This window comes from Azolla caroliniana, unplaced genomic scaffold (assembly GCF_043228905.1).
Source record: "Azolla caroliniana isolate FFs.n. ecotype wild unplaced genomic scaffold, voAzoCaro1.0.p SCAF_5, whole genome shotgun sequence".
Classification (NCBI taxonomy): Eukaryota; Viridiplantae; Streptophyta; class Polypodiopsida; order Salviniales; family Salviniaceae; genus Azolla; species Azolla caroliniana.
This window is the reverse complement of record NW_028230440.1, coordinates 7057725-7075328: the sequence shown is the minus strand read 5'-3', so window position 1 is coordinate 7075328 and position 17604 is coordinate 7057725. Positions and strand designations below refer to the sequence as shown.

At 37.6% G+C, this 17604-nt stretch overlaps 2 protein-coding genes across 2 annotated transcripts; one reads left to right on the top strand and one right to left on the bottom strand.

Moving 5' to 3' along the window:
* The first annotated feature begins 1696 nt into the window (after window positions 1-1696).
* Window positions 1697-2971, top strand: LOC147863971 (cytochrome P450 93A3-like). The gene is made up of 2 exons (XM_087320573.1): window positions 1697-2147; window positions 2264-2971. The coding sequence occupies exons 1-2, from the start codon at window positions 1746-1748 to the stop codon at window positions 2921-2923; spliced, it is 1062 nt and encodes a 353-aa protein (XP_087176699.1). The 5' UTR covers window positions 1697-1745; the 3' UTR covers window positions 2924-2971.
* A 7698-nt stretch (window positions 2972-10669) lies between these two features.
* On the bottom strand, window positions 10670-12740 carry LOC147863970 (chaperone protein dnaJ 8, chloroplastic-like). Its single transcript, XM_087320270.1, has 3 exons — window positions 12480-12740; window positions 11395-11463; window positions 10670-10899 (listed from the first exon to the last, which is right to left on the bottom strand). The coding sequence occupies exons 1-3, from the start codon at window positions 12693-12695 to the stop codon at window positions 10729-10731; spliced, it is 456 nt and encodes a 151-aa protein (XP_087176396.1). The 5' UTR covers window positions 12696-12740; the 3' UTR covers window positions 10670-10728.
* Window positions 12741-17604: the final 4864 nt, after the last annotated feature.

The window sequence follows — 17604 nt, the reverse complement described above, 5'->3', positions numbered from 1 at the left end:
CTAGTGCCAAAGATTGTTTGGAAACCTATATCTGCAATGCATTCTTTTGTAAGTGGAGTGCAGTGTCAAAATTTCCTTTTCAATGGGGGTGTTTGGTCACGTGGAGTCAAGAATGCCTCCACATTTAGGGATAGCCTTTTGATGTCTAACGTATTGGAGATTACGATATGATTAGCATATGCAGAATGCCTTTGCTTTATATGCTCATGAAGATGGGATTCAAAGACACATTTAATGGACTTCGAGGTGGTTGACGCAAGACGAATTGTGTTCGTCATTTGCATAGGTCCATAATGATGTATCTAGAATAAGGGAGGTGATGGGAACCACGATTGACTTTGTGGTGAGTCAATAGGATATTCTATTCCATGCAGGAGGAATTAAGTATTTATATGTTGAGAAGGCATTGTGTTCGTCATCTGCATAGGTCCATAACGATGTATCTAGAGATAAGGGATGTGATGGGAACCATGATTGACTTTGTGGTGAGTCAATAGGATATTCTATTCCATGCCAGAGGATTTAAGGATTTATAGGTTGAGAGGGCATTGTGTTCATCATTTGCATAGGTCCATACGATGTATCTAGAACGATTGATTTTGTGGTGAGTTGATAGGATATTCTATTCCATCAATTGTGACTCCACTTTTGTACTTAATACATTACTATTAATTACTAAGGGGGGTTTATCCATTAGCAAGGGTGTTTTATCCATTAGTTTGAGTTATTGGACACATACATATCTAAATACTTAACTACCGTAATTGGTGCAAGGTGCATGAAAAAGTAAATAGTAAATACCAATACTTTGAACACATATGTAATTCCTGAACTACCTAAAATGGTGTAGAGGTGCATGAATAAGTAAACACACATCTTTAGGAAAGTTATACCAAGCAAACCTATCATCCCATGCCATACTATGTTTGATCCTTGAGGTTATGAAAATGGGCTCTATTTTGATTCATACGACACGATACCTTGCAATGAAGTGACATGTAAGTCCAACCTTTGTTATGTTGTTCTTTTAGTATGTCTTGATGCTTTTAGTATGTATATACGCATTGGTGAGACAAATGTATGTGTTTACAACTTCATTTCATCAATGCGGTGTGTGTGTGGTATAAAAAGCCTAGAAAAACATAATAGGATGACCATAGGACATTGTAATTCTTTGCAAGAGCAATATGTCCCTTGTGCTCATTGTTGTGACACTCACACTCATCACCCTTGGGGCACTACTAGGCCAATGGGTGGGGTGGTTGGTCCGGTCAAGGAAGCTGCCGCCCGGGCCGATCCCGTTACCCCTCCTCGGGAACCTCCTCCATCTCATAACATCCCCGTTTTCGCATCGGTACCTCGCCCAACTCGCCCGATGTTACGGACCCGTCCTCTTCCTCCGCCTTGGCACCTCCCCAACTATCATCGTCTCTAGCCCCAGCCTCGCACGCAATGTCTTCCAATCCCACGACAAGTCTTTTGCGGGCCGGCCGCCAAGCGAAGTCTCTAGACGCCTCTTCTATGGGGGCGACAAGGCCGCATTCACCTCCACCTACGGCCCCGATTGGCGCTTCACGCGCAAAGTCTACGCTACTCACGTCCTAAACACTCGTCGTATCCAAGAGCTCCATTTCCCTGTCGTTGTCGACGAGGTCCGGCGCCTCGTCCATCGCCTCCACTACTCTAGCACCATCTCCTCGGGGGAACGAGTTCCCGTAAACCTTACGGCCAACTTCTCCTCTCTCATGGAGAGCATCACTTGCCGCATAATCTTCCGCCAACGTGCGTCCGACATTAACGTGATTGCGAATGTGGTAACTGGCGGCATCGGCCGGAAGCAGGAGTTGAACCTCGCACATCTCGTCCGCGAGGGCGCGTGTCTCTTCGGGGCTCGTCTAGTCACCGATTTCGTTCCCTTCCTTGGCTTTCTCGATTACTTGACCAAACAGGCCATGGATCAATGGTTCTCTTGCTTCGACGCCGTCATGGATGCCATCCTCTCGAAACGAGAGGCAGAAGTAGAAATCAATATGGCCGGGAGACACCCAGATTCAGGAAAGGAGACACCTCCGAGGGACATATTGGACGTCCTCTTGGCATGCCAAGAACCTCCATTGAGTAGAGACAAGATCAAAGCAATGATGACGGTATGCATCAAAATTTGTTATTTAGGAAATTTAAAATATGAGGTAGTGAAGGTTCTCCAAATTGTCAATCCTGATATTATTTTATTTTTTAAAACTCCTTTTTAAGCACATTGCAGGAATTGATCGGGGCCGGAATCGACACGACTTTCACAACGCTGGATTGGGCGATGGCTGAGATTTTGGCGAATCCCCGCGTGCTCGAGAAAATCCAAGAGGAAGTAGATCATGTAGTGGGGAAGGAAAGGATGGTGGAGATGGCCGATCTTCCCGATCTCCCATACACCAAGGCAACTGTGAACGAGACACTCCGCAAGCATCCGGCATTGCCATTGTTGCTACCGCACGCATCAATAGAAGCTTGTGAACTGCAAGTGCCATCATCAAGTGATGGCAAGAACCAGCCATTGTACCAGATTCCGTTGGGAACAAGGATGTTGGTGAATGCTTGGGCGATCGGGAATGACCCCGCGACGTGGCAAGATCCCGACAAGTTTCTCCCGGAGAGGTTTCTGGCGGGTCCGAAGGCGGATGTAGATGTTCGCGGACAACACTTTGAGCTTTTGCCATTTGGAAGTGGCCGGAGAATGTGCCCGGGGATGGGCTTGGCATTGGGCGTGTTGGAGCTGAGTGTGGCTAGCCTTGCCCATTGCTTCGAATGGGAGCTTCGGGATGGTGTTGTGGATATGAGGGAGATGTTTGGCATGATCAACCCTCGTAAAGCGCCCCTACATGCGGTTCCCTCATTTCGCCTCCCTAATCATGTGGCATGTATGTGAAGATTGTTGGATATAGTATTTTGTCCAATATTTATGTACATTTTGTGAGAGCCAGCCATAGGAATCTTCCTTCATGTATATACATATATATATAGCATAATGAAAAAAATCTCTTGCTATGAGGGATGATGCTTGTCATGTGTATATATATAAGTTATAACATAATGGAAACTCTCTTGCTATGAGAGATGAAGTCTAGGTGGTAATATGGATTATCTTAAATGTACGGTTGTTGAGGAACAATTGTGTTCACCATTGTGCTTTATAATGGGCAATTTGTATGAAGGGAGTTGTGCCTGTAGATGTTGATTTGTATCACTCTTGACTCTCATGGAAAAGATGAAATTAAAAATTACAATTCATAAGCCACCTTTTGAGATCACATATATGTACATGTGTATACGTAGGTAGTGGTTCTCATGGAAAATATGAAGTTAAAAATTGCGATATTCATAAGCAACCTTTTGAGACCACATATAAAATAGGGAAAAGTATCATGATACCCCTGGAAGGTCGTTTATTTATCAAAATGCCCCTGGAAGTTTCAAATTTATCAAACTACCTCTATGTCCAAAAAATGACCCTTTATAAAGTAATTATACACTCAAATCTTTGGTAAATAGGGCTAGTTTGGGTCCCTTTCTTCCATCTTTGGTCAATAGGGCTTGTGGATTTGAGTGTATAAATACTTTATATAAAGTGCAATTTTTTGGACATAGGGGTACTTTGGTAAATTTGGAACTTTCAGGGGTATCCTGGTACTTTTCCTTAAAGTTAAAAATTGCGATATTCATAAGTCACCTTTTGAGATGCACACATATATTTACATGTGTGTGTATGGACATGTCTATGTATGGGCTCCGTATGGGCTCTGGTCTATAAAATGTTGATTGTTATTTATAGAGTTTATTTGTGTAGATGTACCATCAATTTTCATATACTTAGTGTACCAAGTATATGCTTTGAATTTTCTTGAGATTGTTAGATAACTAGTAAAAAACACACACATATGATTAAATATTTTTTGGAACTACTAAAGGAAACATTATGATGAGTAGATTTCTTAATACTAAACACACACACAGGAATACAAACATGGTTTCATGTTGATCAAATTCTTTCTAAAATAGCATTAAAAAGGAAAGTGTGGTACCTTGAACAATAATGGACATGTGAATGTCTCCCAAACTTTATATAACTTGAATAAACGGTATGTAGACAAGCACTCCCACACCCAAACGTTTTTTATCATACAAGCAAATACGCTTAACATATTTAATTGGTAGCTTGGATCCAATTTAATAGCATATCGTTAAGCACTTAATGACAAGGAAATCAATACCTTCATTTTTTTTATCTCACCTAGGTATCGGCAACTATTTGGTTTCGGCTTTAACCGGTTTGGCCTTGTCCAAACTATAAATCGGTTCAATGACGATGAAGAGGGCGGAATTATAGATGATGAAGAGACCATGCAAAGTAGTGTCGATGACGAAGACGAGTGATGCTTCCAATTGGAAGGGATTCAAACCGTCACGGACGCACCAAACCGCGAAGCATTGTTGAATACGTATTTTATAGATAAAGTACGTTAAATACGTAAAATACTTAGAATACGTGTAGAATACTTAGAATATGTGCAGAATACTTGTAAAATACGTAAAATACTTCTTAAAATTTAAAGTTTTTTTTTTCAAAAAAAGATTTTTTTTTTTTGAAATGATAAATACTTGTTAAATACGTAGAATACGTCAAATTTTAAAAAACGGCAGTTCTAAAATGTAGAATACGTGTAGAATACTTCAGAGTATTCTAAAACGTACTCTAAACGTAGAATACGCATTTTTTAACAACTATGCCGCAAAGCCTTAACCAATTTGGGTGTTTCCAAACCAGGTCTTTAATCAATTAAGGCTAAACCTGTTTAGCCAAGCTAGTTAGGCCTTAATCGGTTTGGTTCAACTTGAGCCATCCCAAATTAAGCTCAAACCGGTTAAGAAACCTCAAGCCTAAACCGAACCGTTTACACTGAACTGCCAAACCGTTTTAAATGGTAAACGGTTCGATTTAGGCTTGAGCCAAGCCTTTGCCAATTCCTAGTCTCACCTAATGCTCACAATTAACCCTTGAAAAAGAAATTGTATAAATTGCTCAAGTACCATGTAAAACTTATCATATGATGAAAATAACAAAGTAATCGAGCATTTGACAAAATAAAGGTACCCCTAGATGCATTTTTCGAAGTCTTTCACTTAAAAAATCGTAACAATGCTAAGGTGAGACATACGAGAGTCTAGGTTTTGCATCCAATTGTATCTTGAGACTTGGTTTCCAAGAAAGCTTAACAATGCAAATAATTAGTGAAGACAACATACGATTCCTAGTAGCTCTAATTAGCATACCATTCCCCTAGTAGTTACAAATTAAGACCCACCAAATCAGATCATGTCAGCCACAATGAAATATGTAGAACTTTATCATGTCAGTTTACTAAACCAACAAATCCAATTGTTGCCTATCATTATTAAGTATATGCAAACTTTCATTTGTGTTCAACATATGGTGTTTTTTTTATGCAATTTTATTATTTACACAAGCAAGGGTATCATATACAAAGTGGAGGCAATTCAATGAAAACTTTGAATGCAAATTATAGAGTCATTTTACCTAGTGAAAACTTTGAATGCAAGTTATAAAATAGATTTAGATATAGTGAATCCCTTTCGGGCATTATCATTGCAAGACATTGCTAGACTATGTCCATGAATGTATAGGTGTGCAAATGGATTTAAACATGATACACAATTTTGATCCTCTTCATGTAAGAGATATACTTGAATCCAATACATTGCTATAAGACAATGTTGTCCAACTAGTTTGTGATCATGGCAATGGATCTTCCGGTGACCACAATGATCCACAATGTTATGTATTCGTCCAAAATTATACCTTTTTTCAGTTGAATTACCACAATTGCATCGATGTAATTAGCTCTTGTAAGCAATTGTGGTATTTCAACAGAGGAGAGGTATTTATGGAATTAAGATGGACTTGCTAAGTAGAAATTTCATATTAAGATATTTGAATTCAAGTGAATAAGTGCTTAAAGATAGATGCAATCTATTGCTTTTAAGAGCCTTGTCTCAAAAGTAAGTTGAGAACTTTTGAAAAGAGAAGCAACTCACACAATAATCTATCACCCTTCAACTTCAATCATTCTCTCTTTATGAAGTTCACACATTTTTTACAATTCTTGTGAACATTACTCATTTTTCACTCCCTCGAATGGGTTTCTAGTGGTTAATCATTGATACGTCTTTTTGCCCTTTGCTTGCAATGTCATGTCTTATTTTGTTTTCTAATGTAAGTGTCCACACTTTGAAGGTAGCAACTATTTGTCACTATCTTATTCATTCCCAATTTTGTCAAAGAAACGTCAATGTTACGTGATCTTGAAGCTGAATAATCTATACTATAGATGTTTCTCTTTGTGATTTTTTGGCATTTGAAGAAATATATGCTAGGGGACATGCATTAGAGAATTCAACAATCTTGGAGTCAAGCATCCAACAAAGATTGATTACATTTTTGGAGTTTATTTCTTTGAGATGGAGAAAGAGTAACAACTTGGTTCTCTTTTTGCAATAAAATTATGTTTGCTTTTGGTTTTTCTTTTGCATTTCCTTTACTATTTATCTAGGAAATATGCTCATGTTACAACATTTGACATTAGATTACATTTTTGGGAGAGAGGTTACTCATCTCATGAGGATGTTGTTGCCACTTGATTGTATCCTTTGAAGAGATGCATTTTCTTCCCTTACGATGTTAAATATACTCGATTGCCTCCTTCAATGAGAGGTTGCTTGTTCAATTAAGATGTTGTTGACACTTGATTGCATCATTTGAGAAGAGGATACTTCAACTTGTTCAGTCACAATGTTGTCAATGGTTAGCATCATCATTCGCGAAGAAGTTTCTTGTTCATTTACAATGTTATTGGCACTTGATTGCATCCTATTGGAGAGTCGGTTCTATAATGCACCCCAAGGGCAGACATTACTCATAGACCTAACCAAAATCAAACGTTACTATTCACAAATAGGAGGTGCTCATAGCTTTGTCAGCCTTGGTGATTGAATTCATCCTCTCCGTAGAGACTCCTTGCGGAAGGAATTACTCATTGACTTATGCTTGTATGTATATGTTAGACGTCATCCTTTCCAAAGAGTCTCTTTGTGGAAACTCCACATAAATTTGAGACATGTGTTGATAGATGCAACTAGTGTGATGCAAACAATCAAGGAGCTATGGGGACAGTGCCCATGCTCGAGTTGAAGTTTGCATTTGTCAATGTTGGATTTCATGTCCTTGACCCACAAGAGAAACACTAATTTGAACGTCGGGAAATGGTAGTTGAGAGTTCATTTCTGAGCACTTATATTTGACTTGCATTTTTCCCGAATCCTCTTTGTTTTGCCACGTAGTGATACTCATTTTAAGGTTTGCCTTCCTTGCCCCTAGAAGAGCACCCACTTCTTGGTCTAGTGTCTTTTTAGGAGAGATGCCCATGGATAGTAGTGTTCGATTTTGTCCTTTCCAAGTGAGGGCAATTGTTGGGGGTTCGAGTTCATCATAGAATTGAACTCATGAAGGGGAAATGTACATTCCAACAAATAAAATATTTACTCTATTTGGATTTTGATTCCTCTCACTAAAGAAGAAGAAGAAGAAGAAGACGAAACAACAATTTGAATAAAATCAAGTTTCTGCTCTGGTTGGGTTTTGGGTCCTCTTGTTGAAGAAGACATTGAACAAAAGCAAAATATGACCTTTAATAATAGGAGTTCCCACTCATGTCCAAACTACCAATATGAACACACTCATTATCACCTTGTTACTTGAGTGACATGTGCGTCTCAAGTTATATACGATTTAATATTCTTGTTTGAGTTGATTTGCCTTATAAGTTTTTATATATCCTTCGAAGACAAATAAGCTTTTATATACATATCATAATTATGGTCTAATTTTAGAAGTGAAGCTGGGCACCTGTTGGAAAATGATACAAAAAAGAAATTGATTACTAACAATGAATGGAGAAACTTAGCAACTTTCTTCACAAATGGGAAAACATGTTATATAGTCTATACACCCTTTTATCAATGCATCAAAAGCAAGCTTATTTCATTTTAGAAGAAGGGGCTTCATTTTGGCACATACTTCTTACATTGGGCCATCTAACATTTTTTCATATTTCTTACATGGGATCTTCTCCTCATATGTTTCGAGTGGGTGTCCCACGCGTTCAAGATTATTACAATTCATTTGTTGGTAGAACCTACCAAAATCAGGTGAATCAAGATCAAGCAAATGTTGTGATTGCACTTGTTGGCAAAAGGTGGTATAACCAAAGCAATGTTGTCCAAAATGAAATTCCACGCAAGGATTTGACAATTGGTAGCAAATGAAGAAAATGGGCATTAATATTAGTATGCAACAAAATATCAACACTTTCTTTTTCAACAAAGGACTCCTAATGTGTGGAATGTTTTGAGGATGCAATGAACTTTTGTCTCTTATGTATTCATTGAATAGGGTGAAACTCAAAGAAGTCTGCTCTCTTAAAATGGTACAATAAAGTTGAAACACTTTTTAAACTTGTCCATTTAGTCCACTTTTTATGTAGTCTTGATTTCTCTCCATGCATTCTAATAACCCAAAGCTCACGTAGTAGATGTTGGTATATAAAGTGGAATGAATTAAAACCATTGTGTTGACACTATATTTGATGAAATAACCATGTTGTGGACAATGCAATCCCTAGTATCTTAATTTGAATGTCATGGGAAGAAAATGACAGCAAATGGTGGGCCAATGTAGTGATTAAAGAAGATGATGTGAGATGTTTCTTGTAACGATTATAGTGTGAGAATTTGACACTCAAATACCGTTGAAAATGGATATGCATTTATTTGTTATACTCAATGTAATACATTCATATGGAGCTCAATGTACGTGTTTTCATTTCGGCCTCTCAAATTTCAATATCTCAAGACTCAAATGGGAGCAAGTTTTCAGGTTTCAATCATTTTACCACTATATGTAATAAATAACGGATTATTTAAGACCCATTTTATTTTCTTACCATATAAATAATATGATACTAAGAGTGTTATCATGTATATGGTAAATGACAAATTAGATAATGAGCCCTTGTCAAATTTAACAATGGGAAACTTCTAAGTGGGGTGAAAATGCACCAAATAATTTGACATATTGATTAGAAATATCATCCAATTGGGCCTGCTTATGTCACAAGACGTGATCAGCAAAAGGGAAATGCAAACAACAAACATGGATTGAAAGTTGATTGCCCAAATTTCTGCTGATCATAAAAGGAAAATGCAAACAAACATGGATTGAAAGTTGATGCCCAATTTTTTACTTATCATTGATCATTGAAAGTGTTGTTCTATGGAGCCCAATATGGCACAGTTACGGAAAAAGATGAGCCAAGATGGCAAGGGCTAGGGGTCCCCATGGTCAAAACCAATGCACATAATATTGGTATGCAAAGATATTCCTACGCAGACATTGCCAAAACAATGGATATACACATTGCTAAAGCACCGCCAATACTCTAACAAACTAAACGAATTTGTATATACATCAATACAGAATCTATCTACTGTACACCTTTTCAGCTGATAAAAGATAAATCGATGATGAGCGTATAATAAATCCTCAACCCATGTTTCACCCAATAATGGAGACTTTATGTGCAATGGATTATGTTAGGCTGCTGAATTTCATGCCACGCTAACATGTCTTTGTCTTCATCTGAAAGCCACATAATTTAATGTAATTCCGCTATCCGTCTTTAGATCCTTCCAAGATAAAATGAAGGTTTCTTCCATTAGCACAAGCCACAGATCTGTATGTGATTCAAGATGGGATTATGCACACCTCTTCTCAATACCTCCAAGCTGAAATAAACAACAAAGTGATCTAGGGTTTCCATGACCCATTGTGTATGTTATTTGACACAAGCCCAAGTAAGCAAGTTTCAAAACTTCTTGACATGAGCATGAAACAAAACCATGGACGCATTTGTTTTTATATAAATCTCCATTGAATAATTAGCCGAAAAAGCTCTTACATGTGGGCAAATAAAGGCCTCGAGCTTCATATACAAAAAAGCTCATAATAAGGTCAACACATTCCTTCTGGAGAGATACATGGGAGGTGTTGGGGACTCTATTCTTATGTAATAAATCCCACTAGCATTCCTCCCCCATCAACCAAACAAAATAAAAAAAGATCAGCAAAAGTTTATAGGAGATATATACAATGTTGTGGGGTATAAGTTAAGATGATTCTCCTTTTCTACAAATGCTGATGGTAATGATATCAGGATCACGTGATGCCGATGACAGTCCCAGAATGATGAAAATGAAAATGGTTACCAAATCCATAATGGCCAACCATATCTGATAATGCTGATATATGTACAGGATGAGGATGAGGATAAAATCCTAGTCAATCAGTAATGATGATGATGATGACGTTTGAAGATATTGACAATGATGATGCTGGTATGGTTTACAGTGGAAATGACGACAATGATGAATGCAAATGATGCTATAATTACAGAATGATGCTCGCTGACAGTGGTGATGATCAAAGCAAACAATGATGCCGGTGGATAATTACAGAATTATCAAACGTATGATAATTCTTGTCGCACGAGAATTTCCTTTGAAAAATCATTGCATGAAGATTTGGGGCATAAATGAATCTTCCTATGGCACAGCATGGTTGATGTGAGATGAATAATCTCTAATACCTGCACCTTCCCAACCCATCCATTCCTCCCAATCTTCCCACAACTCATTGTTTATGCCCATTGAGCCCTCATAGACGTAATCATATTGAGGTTCAGCTTTTTTCCCATTCAAGCAATCCATAATAGTCTGCATAAGGATGTAAACAGATAAAAGGAAACAATCAGCATTCATGGTGAAAAACGCAAGGAAAAATAAACAGCTCAAATCATGCAACACCCTAGCAAAAGCAGGGAATTCAATTATTCAATTATTTAATTTTTGCACTATAATCTTATTTAATCATATGATTATTTAATAAGGGTAGATCCATGATTTCAAATTAGCTATAACGCTAAAAAAAAAATTGCGAAATTTCTGATTAGCTGAAACCTAATCTAACCTATAACTACTGGCCATATCATCCAAAATTTCTCCAAGCTGCTGTCTATAGTTCTATGTAATCCTGATAGATTTTCTAAGATTTCCTCGGGCAGATCTATTTAAAAAAATAGCAACAATTTAAAGTGGTTGTTCTGTGATTTTTTTTGCAAAGAGATTTCTTCAATAAATCAATCATAAATTAGGATTGAAATGTATGTCACTACACAATAGTTTGATTATTCAGAGTGACGACTTTCTTACCTCATAAGCTTGCTCTATTTGAATAAATTTCGCTGTAGAAGAATCGTCTTTGCAAACATCAGGATGAAACTGTTAACAGGAACGAGGATCAGAATCAGACTGGGTCACAAGGATACAATGGCATTGAACAGGAGAAGAAAGAAACATATGATAAACACAACGGAGAAAAAAGCAGACAAAAACTCCTAACACAACCATATATAATGAACACAAAAGGAATAAAAGGAACCATCAACCATAACCATACGATCAACAAGAAAGGAATGAAATAAACAGATAAAAAAACATTAACCACAACCAGATAACAACTGATCAAAGAAGGAAAAGATCTTCCGTGGCTAGGTAGTGAGTGAAGAATAAAGGATGTTACATTTCATTTGGAAATTAAAAAAGACAAAAACATTAGAAAATCGTTAACTTTCATCCAAAGCACGAACACATGAGTAATCAGATACATAACCCCAATTTTTTACTTTATCAGGAAGAATGAAGAATAGTATTTCCCTCTTGAATAATGCAAAGATTAGTTAAAGCATCAAGATAAACGAATAAAATGTTTCCCTTATAAATACGACAGTACAAGTACACTAACCCTAAGTTCAGGCGATTCTAGCAAGAGAATAAACTATTAGCACATATAACCCTAAATTATTAAGGAAAAAGATGAGCACAATAGAGAGAAAATAACAATTTGACGCTAGGATTACTTGGAAATAAGCCAGGGAGAGAAATAAAGACCTAGAAATTTCTGCCAAATAGTCAGAAACGGCACAAACCCCAAATTAGTCAGAAAATACTCCAAAAGAAGAAACGCATAAATAATTACAAGTGAAACAATGCTATGAGAGAAACCAAACTCAGACCATTTTATCCAAAGACGAAGCATAGAGAAACAAAATGTTCTTAGACGCCGACATTTTGCTCCAAAAACGTAAAGAAGAAGCTATAAACGCAGAAATTTCTTCCAAAGAGCGGAAAGAAGTAAAACAGACAAAATCCTACGATTGCGCGGGGAATGCGATCATCAGTATATACGCGTGAATAAAACGCAGAATGAACAAAAAGAAGAAATCGTGTACACATACCTTCAACGCTAACTTTCTACGTGCTTTCTTGATCTGTTCTTCAGAAGCACCGACAGGGACACCGAGAGTAGAGTAAGGATCAGCGATGGATGAACGAGGGGGGGAAAACTTTCTAGAAGAAGAAGAAGAAGAAGAAGAAGAAGGGTGAGAGAAAGCACGAGCTTTTCTGAAGGAAAACGCGGTGGTGGAAGTGGAGGAGAATGCGGAGGTCGCCATTGAAGCTTGGAGGCTGCAGAGAAAGATAGAAAGAAAGAAACAAGAAGAAGAAGAAGAAGACGAAACTACGAAGGGAGGTATTGAATTTATAGATAAAAAAGAAAAATAATTAGATCAATTAATTTAATTAGTTAATTTTATTTTTACGTTGTATTTTATTGTGGATCTTATCCATTTCTGTTTTTTCTGTGGGCAGGGTAAAATTTTCTCTTTGGGCGGGCAACTGCCACGTGTCCTTCCACAGCCGGTCATCCACACGCTATCCTAAACATGACTCAGAAGCCTTATCTCATTCTCTCTCTCTCTCTCTCTCTCTCTATGTGTGTCTCTCTCTATGCATGCTTACACATAAACACTAGATTTGGCCCTAGATAAACATGCACCACCACACTACATATGGCCGAGGGCCAATTACCAACATTTACATTAGTGTAAACATGTTGGCCGAGGGCCGAGGGCCTATGACCAAACTATATACTCTTCATCCTGAAGAGCCGATCATTTACTACATAACACATGGTCACCCCGACTTTTTCCCTCGCATCTCTCCGTTGGCTTGCATTGCTTGCTGCTCACGCCCACACATTCTTACCATCTCAACCACCCACCCCACGATAAATATAGCTTACCGAACAAACGTGTATCGAACTCTCACTTCATCTTATTACACCCCCTCCCCCCCCCCCCCAACATTCCTTCCTCATCTACTAATCCCCCTCATTGAATTCGCAAAAGTATGATATTTCGAAGATTCACTTACCATTTCTTTCTAGGACCCATTCCTCGCGTTACTTAGATTCTAGCACCCGCTCGAAAAAAGTCGTGTACTACCCTTTGTAGCTTATGGCCATCCGTGTCATTCATCACATCTTTCATGTACCCATCCCTCTCATTACTAAAAAAAATGAAAAGGTAAAAGAAATTGGTGTTTTGCATATTCGTCGGTATATGCAACTTTTCTACGAATATCAAATGGTGACACGTTGATGGCTTCATAGCGAAACAAAAAAAAATGTGCGCAAATCATGAATATATGTTGTTTTCTTGGGGCTTTCGTAAGTAAATGGCTGATATCAGCATTACAAGAGTGGACTTGTCACACCATGAACAAAACTAGTTTCGAGATCATACATAAAGTGTAGCTTGATGCAAACACTCTATGAAATAAATCTTCACGCGGAGAAAAGGTATGTACATCAAATTTATGTTTGCCAATGAATTAGAAGGAAGATACATCATACATCCGTATTTCTTCGTAACATTCATATTGCCCATGTGGGACGTTGAATAGATGTGTACATGTTATAATAGTCACCACTAAGAATTATCAACCAAAGTTATCACCCTTTAAATGGCTTCGATTTTTTTCACATGTGACCCAATTGAAAATATTTACATCCCAATAGAAGTACATGTCTTAATGCTTATATCGAGTGAGTCATGACCGCGTTTATTTTGGTCTCTACTCAAGGTTCGTGTACTCAAGAATGTGGCTATAGATGAAATTTGGGAGCTCTGGAAATTAAACTTGAGGTTAGTAATAGAAACTTTACAATAATTTTATTATTAACGAGGCTCTTTTATTGTCTTAACTTGGTCTTCAAAAAATGAGGAAGTTTGAGTCAACTGCTCCATGAATATGAAGACATTGAAATGGTCAGACTATCCCTTAATTTTATTGTTCAAAAGAAAAGGAAATTTGAGTCCACACTTCAATGAATATAAACTCAAGTGACCATGTCAATACAACTTGATGAACTTAATGCTAAAGGAACGGATCATATGCCCATGGTTTTTGGATGAGATGAGTAAACCACGCATGAACCAAAACAATTGGGTCTATAACCGCCCCACACACATGCATCTCTCTTTAATATGATCATGCCACTAGTTTGCAAACTCACAACTATAGGCCCTAGGGTCATGTCTTGGTAGATCATCATAACTCCATTAACTTAATGTGTCACCAGTTTGTAGTAGCATAAAATAACATTGTGAAAATTTGGGTCATCCACCTCCAAAATGATTAGATGTTGTTTAGACATCATATGTGAAGCAAAGCTCTCCTCGTTTGGATATATATTTATCTCAGGTCCAAGGTATAATGCAATGACATATTCAATGGGGCATTATACTTGTCTCTTGGGGGTTCGTTAAGAACCCTTAAAATATTCTTTTACTTAGCCTTTTTAAATTGCTTATTATGAAATGTGAGGCAAATTTGTCGTCCTTTGGATCCATATTTATTTTGATTCACCATATCAATACCTTCCCAAGGCCTCTCTAACTCATATATTAAAAGCTCCAAGTAAACATTCACGTCTTTCATCTTATGTTATTCTAGTATCAATAAAGAAAGGATTAAATGACCTTTCTTGATGGCTAACCATGATGGATCATTATCGTTTACTAAACCAACAAGCTAGGTAGACCAATTAGTAGACTTAATCCCAAAGTGGTTATATTCAACCATGGTAAGAAATGACCAATCTTGACAAGCCTTGATAGAAAAATGAGGGTCCATGGATACATTCAGAACTCTAGAGAGAGAGAGAGAGAGAGAGAGAGACTCAACGGAGCAATTATACAAAAGATTAGTAGTCACTTGTGACAACGATGTTTGAACCCGTACACACCAATCAATCCACGGCTTGTTTGTAGAGGTAAAGGACCTTGCATCAATGCAATATTTTATAGTTGTTGCCATATAAACTTATAATTAGGCGGGATGCATAACAATTGTCGCGCTTCGACAAACTCCAAAATTCTTTGAGATGGAGCCTTAACTATATCTCCCACCTCTTTGATCCCCAAATGAAACAAACGATTAAACCGAGTCTCTTGGATGGCTATCATCTAAGGGTGAAGAAGAATGGAAAATACACAAATCTATTCATGGGTGGAGGCAGATCTTAAAACGTAGTTGGGATTATAAATTGCCACTTGTAGCAAATGTCTTCATTTGGAGAGTTTTGATTGCCGAGGATTGACTCTAGGATTACCTCTAAAGCGTTGTGGAGTAGCAACGAGTAATTGCTTCTTTTGCACTGTTCAAATAGAAGATAGTACACATCGGTTTATATAATGTCTGATTGCTTGTCAGATTTGGAGTTATATTTCTCAAATTTGGCAAGTTTTATCACAGTGTTATTTCACGCCTCGACAATGGGTCTTTGCACAATTTAAATAGGTTGACCCAAAATCAGAGATGGTGATCGTTTTCCTATTTCTCAAATATTGGGGATTGCATCATAATTGGGATATGCGTAGTGCTTTTGCATTTGATGGAGTAAAAGCATATTTGTGAAAGTTGAAGGGAGTAATAATGTGACAATTTTCTTTATTGGAGCAAGTGGAAATTCTTTCCTTAGTGGAGTTTTTGTCTTGCTTATTGGCAATTCAACCTGTTCCACTACCCATGTAGTGTAGTTAGTGGGTGACCATACTCCATCGTAAGCAGTGTTTTTCACACACTTTTTTTAATATAATTGTGTATTTTCACCAAGAGAGAGAGAGAGAGAGAGAGAGAGGGAGAAAACGCAAAGTTCGGAGATGTTGGAGAAGGGCAAACACTAATTTTGATGTATCTTCTTGCTACGTTGTCCGTTTCCTTTGTTCTTTAGCTCGTTTTGAAGCCTGCACATAGAGCTTTCTAAAGAGTATCTACACATATCATTTGGAGGTCTTGGTAGAACGTTACGAGTAAAAATTCCATTCGACTGCATGCATCTCCTGATCGCTTGCTTTGATTCATTCTCCAACACAATTACTTGTAAGTGAACTCTCTCCTATTTCTTGTCATATGGATGGTAGTGTTTTCATGAATATGGATGAGTCTCCAAATTCTTCAAAGGATGCGTGCATGGTTGAGTCAGTATCAAGCCCAAGAGGGGACGGTAAAAGAAAACGATGTATTGGAGATAATAGTAATGACATGTCTTATGTTGATGCAATGCGACAAGATGATATTGAGAAAGATGATAGTCATTGGGAACATTTAAGATGCATGGCAAATATATTAATGGAAGATTGTATAAGGGAGAATGTGAAAGTTGTTGAGGAGTTTGTTGATGATGAAGTGGCTAAGGTAGAAATAGACAATAAGGAGTTTTTGGGCTCATTTGCTAATTTTTGTGATAAAGGGGTCATATTGTTTTTCACGGGAAAGATACCTTTCCTTTGGAGGGTCAAACAATGGTTACGTGGGATTTTACAAGCTGATTGTGTTCAGGATGTTTATGCTGGTCCTCGTGGATTTTATGAGGTTGTTTTGGTATCACAAGAGTATAAAGAGAAATTACTCAATAAATTGCCAGTTTTTTATGAGAAAAGTTTGGTTCATATTGTGCCGTGGAGACCATTAGTGGAATATCAAGATATATTAAAGCAAGAGTGTCCCGTATGGGTTGAGGTAGAGTGCACATATTTAGTGGTTTGGCCAATATTACAGTCAACGATGGAAAAGTTGGGAAAGATCTTGGTGCCTCCTAATGCTAATGCTCAAAATTGATATCGGATGTGTATTCTTTGGAATACTGCTATAAAGAGGCCAAGTTGTTTACAAATTGCATGTTCTGGTATGCCACCTATGTATTTTCGGCTTAAATGGGGTACATTTGCAGGACATTGTTTCCATTGTGGTGTGTTGGGGCATTTTATGGCTGAATGTCCTCAAAAAAGAAATAGTGTAGTGGAAGTGGTACATGAAGAGCCTACAACTCATGATCAGATTCAAGATTTGACAATTTTAGAGCAAACAAAGGAACCACAAATTGTGAATGAGAAGGATGGAAAGACTCTACAGGATGAAGGACAATGGTCAATAGTTTCTGGAAAGATGAAGAAGTCTAATAAAAATGTTGGGCATAATGTATCTATGGAGAAGGTCACACCGACACATCCCATGCGG

Coding starts and splice junctions, on each gene's coding strand:
- LOC147863970 (XM_087320270.1), bottom strand. CDS start 12,695: ATGGCGACCTCCGCATTCTCCTCCACTTCCACCACCGCGTTTTCCTTC. Junction 11,464..12,479: donor GTAGAAAGTTAGCGTTGAAG/GTATGTGTACAC, acceptor TCCTGTTAACAG/TTTCATCCTGATGTTTGCAA. Junction 10,900..11,394: donor AAATAGAGCAAGCTTATGAG/GTAAGAAAGTCG, acceptor ATCCTTATGCAG/ACTATTATGGATTGCTTGAA.
- LOC147863971 (XM_087320573.1), top strand. CDS start 1,746: ATGGAGAGCATCACTTGCCGCATAATCTTCCGCCAACGTGCGTCCGAC. Junction 2,148..2,263: donor AGATCAAAGCAATGATGACG/GTATGCATCAAA, acceptor AGCACATTGCAG/GAATTGATCGGGGCCGGAAT.